The sequence below is a fragment of the Salmo salar genome, chromosome ssa01 (genome assembly GCF_905237065.1).
Source record: "Salmo salar chromosome ssa01, Ssal_v3.1, whole genome shotgun sequence".
Classification (NCBI taxonomy): Eukaryota; Metazoa; Chordata; class Actinopteri; order Salmoniformes; family Salmonidae; genus Salmo; species Salmo salar.
In genome coordinates, this window is record NC_059442.1 from 96,454,851 (window position 1) to 96,471,106 (window position 16,256).

General features: G+C 42.8%; 1 protein-coding gene across 1 annotated transcript in view; it reads left to right on the plus strand.

The window, feature by feature from the left end:
* The window catches only part of LOC106610787 (regulator of G-protein signaling 17), a 44,425-nt gene that overhangs the window by 14,529 nt on the left and 13,640 nt on the right, over positions 1-16,256 (plus strand). Inside the window, exon 3 of the mRNA XM_014210369.2 lies at positions 13,317-13,447. Within this exon, the coding sequence (XP_014065844.1) occupies positions 13,317-13,447 (131 nt within the window). The remainder of the gene's footprint in view (positions 1-13,316; positions 13,448-16,256) is intronic.

A 16,256-nucleotide genomic window follows, 5' to 3' on the forward strand; every position in this document is an offset into this window, starting at 1 on the left:
TAATTGCATACACACATTTCTTTCCCTCTCCAGTGGTTCCTGGACTTTCCGGAACTAATCAGACTAATCGATCCCTACATTGATCATTACATTGATTATTCATTAAACCTGCTGTATGACTAATAATTCATCATGGTTTATTGATTCATTTACATTTATTAGATAATTCTCTTATCACCAGTCCATAGCATCAATGCCTTCCTCTTGCAGGAACTGCTGACACACTCCAGCCACATGAGGTCTAGCATTGTCTTGCATTAGGAGGAACCCAGGGCCAACCGCACCAGCATATGGTCTCACAAGGGGTCTGAGGATCTCATCTCAGTACCTAATGGCAGTCAGGCTACCTCTGGCGAGCATATGGAGGGCTGTGCGGCCCCCCAAAGAAATGCCACCCCACACCATGACTGACCCACCGCCAAACCGGTCATGCTGGAGGATGTTGCAGGCAGCAGAACGTTCTCCACGGCGTCTCCAGACTCTGTCACGTCTGTCACATGTGCTCAGTGTGAACCTGCTTTCATCTGTGAAGAGCACAGGGCGCCAGTGGCGAATTTGCCAATCTTGGTGTTCTCTGGCAAATGCCAAACGTCCTGCACGGTGTTGGGCTGTAAGCACAACCCCCACCTGTGGACGTTGGGCCCTCATATCAACCTCATGGAGTCTGTTTCTGACCGTTTGAGCAGACACATGCACATTTGTGGCCTGCTGGAGGTAATTTTGCAGGGCTCTGGCAGTGCTCCTCCTGCTCCTCCTTGCACAAAGGCGGAGGTAGCGGTCCTGCTGCTGGGTTGTTGCCCTCCTACAGCCTCCTCCACGTCTCCTGATGTACTGGCCTGTCTCCTGGTAGCGCCTCCATGCTCTGGACATGACGCTGACAGACACAGCAAACCTTCTTGCCACAGCTCGCATTGATGTGCCATCCTGGATGAGCTGCACTACCTGAGCCACTTGTGTGGGTTGTAGACTCCGTCTCATGCTACCACTAGAGTGAAAGCACCGCCAGCATTCAAAAGTAACCAAAACATCAGCCAGGAAGCATAGGAACTGAGAAGTGGTCTGTGGTCCCCACCTGCAGAACCACTCCTTTATTGGGGGTGTCTTGATAATTGCCTATAATTTCCACCTGTTGTCTATTCCATTTGCACAACAGCATGTGAAATTAATTGTCAATCAGTGTTGCTTCCTAAGTGGACAGTTTGATTTCACAGGAGTGTGATTGACTTGGAGTTACATTGTGTTGTTTAAGTGTTCCCTTTATTTTTTTGAGCAGTGTATATATATTCCTGGATGTCAGGAAGCTTGCACCTAGTGATGTACAGGGCCATACACACTACCCTCTGTTGTGCCTTACGGTCAGATGCCGAGTAGTTGCAATACTAGGCGGTGATGCAACCGGTCAGGATGCTCGATGGTGCAGCTGTAGAACTTTTTGAGGATATGGGGACTCATGCCAAATCTTTTGTCTCCTGAGGGGGAAAAGGTGTTGTGCCCTCTTCACAGCTGTCTTGGTTTGTTTGGACCAACTTAGTTTGTTGGTGATGTGGACACCAAGGAACTTGAAACTCTTGACCTGCTCCACTACAGCCCTGTCAATGTTAATGGGGTCATGTTCGGCCCTCCTTTTCCTATGGTCCACGATCAGGTCCTTTGTTTTGCTCACATTGAGAGCGAGGTTGTTGTCCTAGCACCACACTGCCAGGTCTCATCGCTGTGTCGTCAGCAAATTGAATGATGGTGTTGGAGTCGTGCTTGGCCATGCAGTCGTGGGTGAACGGGGAGTACAGGAGGGGACTAAGCCCAAGTGTTAACTTCTATAAGCCACCCTAGTCAACAGCCAGTGGAATCGCATGACGCGAAATACAAATACCTCAAAAATGCTATAACTTCAATTTCTCAAACATATGACTATTTTACACCATTTTAAAGACAAGAATCTCGTTAATCTAACCACATTGTCCGATTTCAAAAAGGCTTTACAGCGACAGCAAAACATTAGATTATGTCAGGAGAGTACCCTGCCAAAAATAATCACACAGCCATTTTCAAAGCAAGCATATATGTCACAAAAACCAAAACCATAGCTAAATGCAGCACTAACCTTTGATGATCTTCATCAGATGACACTCCTAGGACATTATGTTATACAATACATGCATGTTTTGTTCAATCAAGTTCATATTTATATCAAAAACCAGCTTTTTACATTAGCATGTGATGTTCAGAACTAGCATACCCACCGCAAACTTCCGGTGAATTTACTAAATTACTCACGATAAACGTTCACAAAATACATAACAATTATTTTAAGAATTATAGATACAGAACTCCTATATGCAATCGCGGTGTCAGATTTTAAAATAGCTTTTCGGCAAAAGCACATTTTGCAATATTCTGAGTACATAGCTCGGCCATCACGGCTAGCTATTTTGACACCCACCAAGTTTGGGGCTCACTAAACTCAGAATTACTATTAGAAAAATTGGATTACCTTTGCTGTTCTTCGTCAGAATGCACTCCCAGGACTTCTACTTCAACAACAAATGTTGTTTTGGTTCCAAATAATCCATAGTTATATTCAAATAGCTCTGTTTTGTTCGTGCGTTCAGGTCACTATCCGAAGGGTGAAGCGCGAGCGCATTTCGTGACAAAAAATGTCAAAATATTCCATTACTGTACTTCGAACCATGTCAAACGCTGTTTAAAATCAATTTTTATGCAATTTTTCTCGTAAAGTAGCGATAATATTCCAACCGGGCAACATTGTATTCATTCAAAGGCTGAAAGAAAAAAATGGAGTAGTCTCGTGAACACGCATCTCAGTCTCACTGTCCCCAGGCTGACCACTCACAAACTCTGCTGCTGTTCTTTGCCCAGAGACAGCAGATACCCCATTCCACTTTCTGGCGGCTTTAGAGAGCCAATTGAAGCCTTATGTCACGTTACAGCACAGATGCTGTATTTTCGATAGAGATGCGACAGAAGGACAACAAATTGTCAGACAGGGCACTTCCTGTATGGATTCTTCTCAGGTTTTGGCCTGCCATATGAGTTCCTTTATACTCACAGACACCATTCAAACAGTTTTAGAAACTTTAGAGTGTTTTCTATCCAAATCTACTAATTATATGCATATTCTCGTTTCTGGGCAAGAGTAGTAACCAGTTTAATTCGGGTACGTTTTTTATCCGGCCGTGCAAATACTGCCCCTTAGCCCCAACAGGTTAAGGACCATTGTGTCAGATGTTGTTGCGTACTCTTACCACCAGGGGGCAGCCCGTCAGGAAGTCCAGGAACAAGTTGCAGAGGGAGGTGTTTAGTCCCAGGGTCCTTAGCTTAGTGATGAGCTTTGTGGGCGCTATGGTGTTGAACGCTGAGCTGTAGTCAACTGCACACAGCTATTGCGCTGCAACCTTTTAGGCTAGCTTGTTTTCTTCCCCATTACTCACATATAGACCTAGTAGGCTATAGAGCCCTCAAACTACACCTTGGAATTCGAAGCCAGTTCCACTGCATTTTTTTCATTGTTCCCCTCTAATCAGGGTCTGGTTTAGACCTGGGACACCAGGTGGGTGCAATTCATAATCAGGTAGGCTCTGGACTTCGTAGGGTAAGTATTGAAAACACTTTACACACATATAGACCTAGTAGGCTATAGACCTAGTCACATATAGACCTAGTAAGCTATACAGCCTTTACTCACACATAGACCTAGCAGGCTATATAACCTTTACTCACATACAGGCCTCGCAGGCTATATAACCTTGACTCACATGTAGGCCTAGTAGGCTATACACCCTTTACTCACGTACAGGCCTAGTAGGCTATACACCCTTTACTCACGTACAGGCCTAGTAGGCTATACACCCTTTACTCACATAAAGGCCTAGTATATAGGTCTCATGACCAAGATGGCGTAGCAGTGCAGACGTGGTTTGTTGTCCTCTTGTTTACTTTTTGTCTTTTTTGTATATATTCCAAATGTATTTTTCAATCTCTTTTTCCATTTTTAAATTAAATATACCTTCCAGTAACCCGCCTCACTCAATGTGACACGGATCCGCTATTTTTTTAGACCCTATAGCCAAAACTTTCATCAGAAGGTAGCCAGTTAATTAGCTAAATTACTAGCTATTTAGTCATTGTTAGCCACTGCTAGCGGCCTTTACCTTCTGCTCAGGCACCAGACGTTTTTTTAGCCTGGATAATACCTGCCAGCCTTGGACTGTTTTTCTCCAGTACAACGCCAGATTCCTGCCGTAAACCCTGGACCATTGATCATCACAGCTAGCTAGCTGCCACTGAGTGACCCAGCCCCGAAGCTAGCCCTGAGCATCTCCCGGCTAGCAAATGAAATTACCACAAGTACAATACCTCTTTTGCCATCTGGCCCGGTCCCTTCGTCGATATGGCGCCCCGCTGTACCACCACGACTGGTCCGCAGACGTAATTCCATCAGCTGTGCCTTCAACCGGCCTTTACCGGACGACGGAGCAGACGCTTCTACTTACCCCGGACTGCTAACTTTAAACGTCGTGTCTCCCGCGTGCTAGCGTAGTAACGACTACCAAGCTGCTTCCCTGTTTCATCTATTGCTGTACACTGGACCCTATGATCACTTGGCTACATAGCTGATGACTGCTGGACTGTTCATTTATCACGGTACTCCACTTTGTTTACCTTTGTCTATCTGCTGGCCCCAGCCCCGAACTCAGGTCCTGTGTGTAGTTAACCGACCCTCTCTGTCCATTCATCGCCATTTTACCTGTTGTTGTTGTCTTAGCTGATTAGCTGTTGTTGTCTTACCCGTTGTTGTCTTAGCTAGCTCTCCCAATCAACACCTGCGATTGCTTTATGCATCGCTTTGTCTCTCAAATGTCAATATGCCTTGTATACTGTTGTTTAGGATAATTATCATTGTTTTAGTTTACTGCGGAGCCCCTAGTCCCAGTGTACATGCCTTAGATACCTCCTTTGTCCCACCTCCCACACATGCTGTGACCTCACCCAGTATAACCAGCGTGTCCAGAGATGCAACCTCTCTTATCATCACTCAGTGCCTAGGTTTACCGCCACTGTACCCACACCCCACCATACCCCTGTCTGCACATTATGCCCTGAATCTATTCTACCACGCCCAGAAATCTGCTCCTTTCATTCTCAGTCCCCAACGCACTAGACGACCAGTTTTGATAGCCTTTAGCCGCACCCTCATCCTACTCCTCCTCTGTTCCTTGGGTGATGTGGAGGTTAACCCAGGCCCTACGTGTCCCCAGGCACTCTCATTTGTTGACTTCTGTAATCAAAAAAGCCTTGGTTTCATGCATGTTAACATCAGAAGCCTCCTCCCTAAGTTTGTTTTACTCACTGCTTTAGCACACAGCGCCAACCCTGATGTCCTTGCTGTGTCTGAATCCTGGCTTAGGAAGGCCAACAAAAATTCTGAGATTTCCATACCCAACTACAACATTTTCTGTCAAGATAGAACTGCCAAAGGGGGAGGAGTTGCAATCTACTGCAGAGATGGCTTGCAAAGTTCTGTCATACTTTCCAGGTCTATGCCCAAACAGTTCGAGCTTCTAATTTAAAAAATGAATCTCTCCAGAAATAAGTCTCTCACTGTTGCCGCCTGTTATAGACCCCCTCAGCTCCCAGCTGTGCCCTGGACACCATATGTGAATTGATTGCCCCCCATATATCTTCAGAGTTCGTTCTGTTAGGTGACCATACTGGGATATGCTTAACCTCTATGGGCTGTCCCACCTACTCAACAGCCAGTGTAATCCCGTGGCGCATTATTCAAATACCTCAAAAATGCAAAAACTTCAATTTTTCAAACATATGACTATTTTACACCATTTTAAAGACAAGACTCTCGTTAATCTAACCACACTGTCCGATTTCAAAAAGGCTTTACAACGAAAGCAAAACATTAGATTATGTCAGCAGAGTACCCAGCCAGAAATAATCAGACACCCATTTTTCAAGCTAGCATATAATGTCACATAAACCCAAACCACAGCTTAAATGCAGCACTAACCTTTGATGATCTTCATCAGATGACAACCCTAGGACATTATGTTATACAATACATGCATGTTTTATTCAATCAAGTTCATATTTATATCAAAAACCAGCTTTTTACATTCGCATGTGACTAGCATGTGACTAGCATTCCCACCGAACACTGCCGGTGAATTTACTAAATTACTCACGATAAACGTTCACAAAAAGCATAACAATTATTTTAAGAATTATAGATACAGAACTCCTCTATGCACTCGATATGTCCGATTTTAAAATAGCTTTTCGGTGAAAGCACATTTTGCAATATTCTCAGTAGATAGCCCGGCATCACAGGGCTAGCTATTTAGACAACCAGCAAGTTTAGCACTCACCAAAGTCAGATTTACTATAAGAAAAATGTTATTACCTTTGCTGTTCTTCGTCAGAATGCACTCCCAGGACTTCTACTTCAATAACAAATGTTGGTTTGGTCCCAAATAATCCATTGTTATATCCAAATAGCGGCGTTTTGTTCGTGCGTTCAAGACACTATCCGAAAGGGTAAATAAGGGTGACGAGCATGGCGCATTTCGTGACAAAAAAATAATCTAAATATTCCATTACCGTACTTCGAAGCATGTCAACCTCTGTTTAAAATAAATTTTTATGCAATTTTTCTCGTAAAAAAGCGATAATATTCCAACCGGGAATCTGCGTTTAGGTAAACAGACGAAAGAAAATAAAGCATGGGGTCGACTCGGGCACGCGCCTAAGCCCATAGTACTCTGATCGGCCACTTGCCAAACGCGATAATGTGTTTCAGCCAGAGCCTGCCTCGATATCATTCAGCTTTTTCCCGGGCTCTCAGAGCCTATGGGAGCCGTAGGAAGTGTCACGTTATAGCAAAGATCCTCAGTCTTCAATAAAAAGAGCCAAGATGAACAACAACTTGTCAGACAGGCCACTTCCTGCATGGAATCTTCTCAGGTTTTGGCCTGCCATATGAGTTCTGTTATACTCACAGACACCATTCAAACAGTTTTAGAAACTTTAGGGTGTTTCTATCCAAAGCCAATAATTATGTGCATATTCTAGTTACTGGGCAGGAGTAGTAACCAGATTAAATCGGGTACGTTTTTTATCCGGCTGTGTCAATACTGCCCCCTAGCCCTAACAGGTTAACACCCCAGCAGTCCTATAATCTAAACTAGATACCCTCAATCTCACACAAATTATCAAAGAACCCACCAGGTACAACCCTAAATCCGTAAATATGGACACCCTCATAGATTTTATCCTGACCAACTTGCCTTCCAAATACACCACTGCTGTTTTCAATCAGGATCTCAGTGATCACTGCCTCATTGCCTGCATCCGCTATGGGTCCGCGGTCAAACGACCACCCCTCATCACTGTCAAACGCTCCCTAAAACACTTGTGCGAGCAGGCCTTTCTAATCGACCTGGCCCAGGTATCCTGGAAGGATATTGACCTCATCCTGTCAGTCGAGGATGCCTGGTCGTTCTTTAAAAGTAATTTCCTCACCATCTTAAATAAGCATTCCCCTTTCAAAAAATGTAGACTTAAGAACAGATATAGCCCTTGGTTTACTCCAGACCTGACTGCCCTTGACCAGCACAAAAACATCCTGTGGCGGACTGCAATAGCATCGAATAGTCCCCGCGATATGCAACTGTTCAGGGAAGTCAGGAACCAATACACACAGTCAGTCAGGAAAGCAAAGGCTAGCTTTTTCAAACAGAAATTTGCATCCTGAAGCTCTAACTCCAAAAATGTTTGGGACACTGTAAAGTCCATGGAGAACAAGAGCACCTCCTCCCAGCTGCCCACTGCACTGAGGCTAGGTGACACGGACACCACTGATAAATCCATGATAATCGAAAATGTCAATAAGCATTTCTCTACGGCTGGCCATGCTTTCCTCCTGGCTACCCCAACAGCTCCGCACCCCTCGCAGCAACTTGCCCGAGCCTCCCCAGCTTCTCCTTCACCCAAATCCAGATCGCAGAAGTTCTGGAAGAGGTGCAAAACCTGGACCCGTACAAATCTGCTGGGCTAGACAATCTGGACCCTCTCTTTCTAAAATTATCCGCCGCCATTGTAGCAACCCCTATTACCAGTCTGTTCAACCTCTTTCATTTCGTCCGAGATCCCTAAAGATTGGAAAGCTGCCGCGGTCATCCCCCTCTTCAAAGGGGGTGACACTCTAGACCCAAACTGTTACAGACCTATATCCATCCTGCCCTGCCTTTCTAAAGTCTTTGAAAGCCAAGTTAATTAACCTCTAGGGGTTAGGGGGCAGTATTTTCACGGCCGGATGAAAAACGTACCCAATTTAAACAGGTTACTACTCTGTCCCAGAAAATAGAATATGCATATTATTAGTAGATTTGAATAGAAAACACTCTGAAGTTTCTAAAACTGTTTGAATGGTGTCTGTGAGTATAACATAACTCATATGGCAGGCAAAAAACCTGAGAAAATTTAATCAGGAAGTGGGAGAAATTAGAAATGTAGTTTTTGTTTTGAATCCCTTGAAAAACTACAATGACATAGGATTTACGTTACACCTCCTAACTCTTCCATTGGCTGTCAACAATCTTTAGGAACTGGTTTCAACCGTCAGCTGTTACCGGGCAGATCATTTTGGCTCAGTCAATCATTGGCCAGTCTGAGGAGAGGTGTCTTATGATGCACGTGACGTCATCGTTTTTATATTTTTCTTCTGGGATGAATAGCTATTGCCCGGTTGTAAAATTAACGCAATTTTACGTTAAAAAATACCCTAAAGGATTGATTGTAAACATCGTTTGACGTGTTTCTACAAACGGTAATGGAACTTTGAACATTTCGTCTATGGATTTGCGTCCACGCCACATGGCATTGTAAAGTGTTCTGGATGGGTCAACAAAACGGATGTATTTGGACTTTGCAGAACAAATGAACATTTCTTGTGGAAGTGGGTGCCCATCCGAGTGCATTCCGCCGAAGATCAGCAAAGGTAAGTAAATATTTCGAACATATTTTTTGAGATTTGTCGACGCCGTGGTTGTAGGCTAACTGTATAGCTTAGCATTGAAGGCTAAGTTCTGTACTCAGAATATTGTTCAATGTGCTTTTTCCGTAACGTTATTTTGAAATCTGACAAAGTGGTTGCATAAAGGAGTAGATTATCTCTAATTCTTTAAATAATTGTTATACATTTTTTCAACGTTTATGAGTTCTTCCGTAAATTAAATGTGCCTATTTACCGGTGGTTATGGGGAGAAAACATTTTCTGAACGTCACGCGCCAATGTAAAAATTGGGTTTTTGGATATAAATATAAACTTGATCGAACAAAAAATGCATGTATTGTCTAACATGATGTCCTAGGAGTGTCATCTGATGAAGATTGTCAAAGGTTAGTGCTTAATTTTAGCTGTATATCTGGTTTTGTGATGGCTATCGTGCTTGGAAAATGGCTTTTTTTTTTTTTGCTGAGGTGCTATGCTAAAATAATCTAATGTTTTTCTTTCACCGTAAAGCCTTTTTGAAATCGGACAATGTGATTGGATTAACGAGTAGAGTATCTTTAACCTCTCTAGGCTAGGCGGGACGAATTCGTCCCACCTACGTAACAGCCACTGCTATCCTGTGGCGCGATTTTCAAAACCTTAAAAATCCTATTACTTCAATTTCTCAAACATATGACTATTTTACAGCCATTTAAAGACAAGACTCTCGTTAATCTAACCACACTGTCCGATTTCAAAAAGGCTTTACAACGAAAGCAAAACATTAGATTATGTCAGCAGAGTACCAAGCCAGAAATAATCAGACACCCATTTTTCAAGCCAGCATATAATGTCACCAAAACCCAGAAGACAGCTAAATGCAGCACTCACCTTTGATGATCTTCATCAGATGACAACCCTAGGACATTATGTTATACAATACATGCATGTTTTGTTCAATCAAGTTCATATTTATATCAAAAACCAGCTTTTTACATTAGCATGTGACGTTCAGAACTAGCATACCCCCGCAAACTTCCGGGGAATTCGCTAACATTTTACTAAATTACTCACGATAAACGTTCACAAAAAGCATAACAATTATTTTAAGAATTATAGATACAGACCTCCTCTATGCACTCGATATGTCCGATTTTAAAATAGCTTTTGGTGAAAGCACATTTTGCAATATTCTAAGTACATAGCCCAGGCATCAAGGGCTCGCTATTTAGACACCCGGCAAGTTTAGCACTCACCATAATCATATTTACTATTATAAAAGTTTCATTACCTTTTGTTGTCTTCGTCAGAATACACACCCAGGACTGCTACTTCAATAACAAATGTTGGTTTGGTCCAAAATAATCCATCGTTATATCCGAATAAGCGGCGTTTTGTTCGTGCGTTCCAGACACTATCCGAAATAGTAAAGAAGTGTCGCGCGCATGGCGCAATTCGTGACAATAAAATTCTAAGTATTCCTTTACCGTACTTTCGAAGCATGTCAACCGCTGTTTAAAATCAATTTTTACGACATTTTTCTCGTAGAAAAGCGATAATATTCCGACAGGGAATCTCCTTTTCGGCAAACAGAGGAAAAAATCCCAAAGGCGGGGGCGGTCGGGGTCACGCGCATAAGCCAGTGTCCCTTGATCGGCCACTTGAGAAAGGCGATAATGTGTTTCAGCCTGGGGCTGGAATGACGACATTCTGTTTTTTCCCGGGCTCTGAGCGCCTATGGACGACGTGGGAAGTGTCACGTTAGAGCAGAGATCCTTAGTAAATGATAGAGATGGAAAAGAAGTTCAACAAATGGTCAGACAGGCCACTTCCTGTAAAGGAATCTCTCAGGTTTTGACCTGCCATTTGAGTTCTGTTATACTCACAGACACCATTCAAACAGTTTTAGAAAATTTAGGGTGTTTTCTATCCATATGTAATAAGTATATGCATATTCTAGTTACTGGGTAGGAGTGGTAACCAGATTAAATCGGGTATGTTTTTTATCCAGCCGTGTCAATACTGCCCCCTAGCCCTAACAGGTTAAAATGCCGTATAATACTTGAATTTTAAATTGGAGATTATTTTGTTTTGAATATCGCGCCGTGCTATCTCACTGGTTGTTGTCCAACCAATCCCGTTATCGGGATTGTATCCTCAAGAGAACAGATCACTGACCATTTCGAATCCCACCGTACCTTCTGCGCTGTGCAATCCGGTTTCCTAGCTGGTCACGGGTGCACCTCAGCCACGCTCAAGGTACTAAACGATATCATAACCGCCATCGATAAAAGACAGTACTGTGCAGCCATCTTCATCGACCTGGCCAAGGCTTTCGACTCTGTCAATCACCGTATTCTTATCGGCAGACTCAATAGCCTTGGTTTCTCAAATGACTGCCTCGCCTGGTTCACCAACTACTTCGCAGATAGAGTTTAGTGTGTAAAATCGGAGGGCCTGTTGTCTGGACCTCTGGCAGTCTCTATGGGGGTACCACAGGGTTCAATTCTCGGGCCGACTCTTTTCTCTGTATATATCAACGATGTCGCTCTTGCTGCGGGTGATTCCCTGATCCACCTCTACTCAGACGACACCATTCTGTATACATCTGGCCCTTCTTTGGACACTGTGTTGGCTAACTTCCAAACAAGCTTCAATGCCATACAACACTCCTTCTGTGGCCTCCAACTGCTCTTAAACGCTAGCAAAACCAAATGCATGCTTTTCAACCGTTCGCTGCCCGCACCCGACCGCCCGACTTGCATCACTACTCTGGACGGTTCTGACCTAGAATACGTGGACAACTACAAATACCCAGGTGTCTGGCTACACTGTAAACTCTCCTTCCAGACTCATATCAAACATCTCCAATCCAAAATCAAATCTAGAATCGGCTTTCTATTTCGCAACAAAGCCTCCTTCACTCACGCTTCCAAACTTACTCTAGTAAAACTGACTATCCTACCGATCCTCGACTTCGGCGATGTCATCTACAAAATAGCTTCCAATACTCTACTCAGCAAATTGTATGCAGTCTATCACAGTGCCATCCGTTTTGTTACCAAAGCGCCTTATACCACCCACCACTGCGACCTGTATGCTCTAGTCGGCTGGCCCTCGCTACATATTCGTCGCCAGACCCACTGGCTCCAGGTCATCATTAAGTCTATGCTAGGTGAAGCTCCGCCTTATCTCAGCTCACTGGTCACGATAACAACACCCACCCATAGCACGCGCTCCAGCAGGTATATCTCACTGGTCATCCCCAAAGCCAACACCTCCTTTGGCCGCCTTCCAGTTCTCTGCTGCCAGTGACTGGAACGAATTGCAAAAATCGCTGAAGCTGGAGACTTACATTTCCCTCACTAACTTTAAACATCAGCTATCTGAGCAGCTAACCGATCGCTGCAGCTGTACATAGTCCATCTGTAAATAGCCCACCCAATCTGCCTAACTCATCCCCACCCCATATTGTTTTTATTTACATAGCTGCTCTTTTGCACACCATTATCACTACTTACACACCATCTGCTCATCATCATCTACTCATCTATCACTCCAGTGTTAATTCTGCTAAATTGTAATTACTTTGCTACTATGGCCTATTTATTGCCTTACCACCTCATGCCATTTGCACACACTGTATATAGACTTTCTTTTTTTCTATTGTGTTATTGACTGTACGCTTGTTTATTCCATGTAACTCTGTGTTGTTGTTTCTGTCGCACTGCTTTGCTTTATCTTGGCCAGGTCACAGTTGTAAATGACAACTTGTTCTCAACTAGCCTACCTGGTTAAATAAAGGTGAAATAAAAACAAATAAGTAGACTATATAACCTTTACTCACATATAGGCTTAGTAAACTGTAGACAGTACCTCCTTGTCATTGTGGAAGTACAGAACATTATTCTTTGCTCATGGTCACGTCTTTGCATGTGGAGGTAGTGACAATGATATACTTACTTGCCTAGTGTAATTTAGGTGAACAGCCTGGATTCGAACCAGGGACTGTAGTGACGCCTCTTGCACTGAGATGCAGTGCCTTAGACAGTTGTGTGTGTGTGTGTGTGTGTGTGTGTGTATTTAACTGTACTGGAATGCTTAAAAGGCCGACAAAATTTTCAATATTGGTTATCAGTATTGTTTGTTTTTTGGCAAGGAAAATATCGGATATCGGTATCGGCCAAAAATGTGATATCAGTGCATCACTATCCCTAACCAATGTTGTGATATTCATCCATCTATGAGGAAGATAGGATTGTCCCTAACCAACGTGTTTTGGTTTCCTCCACAGCCCCGAAGTTTAAGCGGAGTTGACATGAGAAAACGGCAGCAGCCACACATTGAAGGACCTCCCCAGGCGCCTGGCCACCCACGACCCAACAACTGCTGCATGTGCTGGTGTGGTTGTTGTAAATGCCTCTGGTACGTCAAACCTCCCTTTCTGGTTTCTGTCCCCATGTGTCCTCCATTTTCAATAGGCCATGGTTCTCCAAATAACCTGAAGTCCCTGCTATAGACTGAATAAGAAACATTACTTTCATGACCACATCCCTTTCAACCTCACTCTAAAAATGTTTTGATATAAGTCGGGGAAGAGTAGTGTAAACTAGAGGGAATTGTCCCCCCTTTAAGTCAAAATGACCAATATTCTTACATTATTGCCTTTATCCACCCAGTATTTAGGCCAATCACATGGTGTAGAGATCAAGGTAATGAATGCTGAAATACTGTAGGTCTTTTTCCCCTCAGTGTTTTCAGTACTATGGGTGCATAAACATTGTTTATCAGACCAATTATCTGCTGCATGGGGAAAGAGTTTAAGAAAAGACACTCTCATATACTACTGTTTGCTTACTCGGGCCGGGAATTGCCAGGGCCCTCACGATACGATATTATCGCTTTACTAAGGTGCCGATACGATACTGTACTTATTGCGACTCTTACGGTACTGTATGTATTGTTATTCTTACGATTCTATATGTGTTGTGATTCTTACGATTCTAAATACAGTACCAGTCAAAAGTTTGGACACACCTACTCATTCAAGGGTTTTTCTTTATTTTTACTATTTTCTACATTGTAGAATAATAGTGAAGAGTGAAATAACATATATGGAATCATATAGTAACCAAAAAAGTGTTAAACAAATCAAAACATATATTTTAGATTATTCGAAGTGCCACCCTTTGCCTTGATCATAGCTTTGCACACTTTTGGCATTCTCTCAACCAGCTTCACCTGGAATGCTTTTCCAACCGCCTTGAAGGAGTTCCCACATATGCTGAGCACTTGTTGGCTGCTTTTCTTTCATTCTGCAGTCCAACTCATCCCAAACCATCTCAATTGGGTTCAGGTCGGTTGATTGTGGAGGCCAGGTCATCTGATGCAGCACTCCATCACTCTCCTTCTTGGTCAAAAAGCCCTTACACAGCCTGGAGGTGTGTTGGGTCATTGTCCTGTTGAAAAACAAATGATAGTTCAACTAAGCGCAAACCAGATGGGATGGCGTATCGCTGCAGAATGCTGTGGTAGTCATGCTGGTTAAGTGTCACCAGCAAAGCACCATCACACCACCACCTCCATATTTCATGGTGGGAATCACAGATGCGAAGAACATCCGTTCAGCTACTCTGCGTATCACAAAGACACGGTGATTGGAACCAAAAATCTCACATTTGGACTCATCAGACCAAAGGACAGATTTCCATCGGTCTAATGTCCATTGCTCGTGTTTCTTGGCCCAAGCAAGCCTCTTCTTCTTATTGGTGACCTTTAGTAGTGGTTTCTTTGCAGCAAAATCAACCATGAAGGCCTGATGCACACATTCTCCTCTGAACAGTTGATGTTGAGATGTCTGTTGCTTGAACTCTGTGAAGCATTTATTTGGGCTGCAATTTCTGAGGCTGGTAACTTTAACGAACTTATCCTCTGCAGCAGAGGTAACTCTGGGTCTTCCTTTCCTGTGGCGGTCCTCATGAGAGCCAGTTTCATCATAGCGCTTGATGGTTTTTGCGACTGCACTTGAAATGTTCCAGATTGACTGACCTTCATGTCTTAAAGTAATGATGAACTGCCATTTCTTTTTGCTTATTTGAGCTGTTCTTGCCATAGTATGGACTTGGTCTTTTACCAAATAGGGCTATCTTCTGTATACCAACCTTACCTTGTCACAACACAACTGATTGGCTGAAACAAATTAAGAAGGAAAGAAATTCCACAAATTAATTTTTAACAAGACACACCTGTTAATTGAAATGCATTCCAGGTGACTACCTCATGAATCGGATTGAGAGAATGCCAAGAGTGTGCAAAGCTGTCATTAAGGCAAAGGGTGGCTACTTTGAAGAATCTCAAATATTTATTTGGATTTGTTTAACCTTTTTTGGTTACTACATGATTTGTTATGTGTTATTTCATAGTTTTTATGGCGTCACTATTATTCTACAATGTAGAAAATAGTAAAAATAAAGAAACCCTTGAATAAGTAGGTTTGTCAACTTTTGACTGGTACTGTATATTGTGATTCGATATTGAGATTTCTGTTCCAAACATATTGCTCACTGTGTGTCTGCTGCAGGGAGACGAGAGATATGTTGTCCACAAATAATATTGCAATATGTAACTATCGTTTATTTTTTTACCATCACTAATGCTTAATACTCTTCCTCTTTCTGTGGATCTAATGTGAATTGAACATTGTAAATATTACTGGACATCATTGGTTGTAGTTTGCACATCATCCCATTATTGTATTCATAAGCCGTCCTTTTCATTTACATAAAGGGGATGAAGTTTACGATGACAAAATGAGCAAACAGTAATTTAATATATTTACAAACTGATCAAAGGTTATAAACAAAGCTCTAAGACTACAAATGATATATTATTTGATATCATATTTTAGGGCTCAGAATAAGTCTGTTCTCATATTAGCCTGGAGTGATACATCCATGATCTATTGTGAAGACTCTGGGGTTTTGCGAAACTCTTTGATGTCCTGGATGTAGAGGGAATATGTCATGTGTTTGGAGGCAACTGATGTTTGGAGCAACTTCTGAGAGTTCTGCCAGTCAGTTGCATTGCACATTGTCCCTAATTTGCATTACTGACCTGAGAAAGGCAAAGGCAGAACAACTTGAGAAACACTATCTTTTTGAAACTGTCATTCTACACATCAGGACAAGTCCCTCCTGTCCATATAATTATGATCCAAAAGGATCCTAGGTTTGCA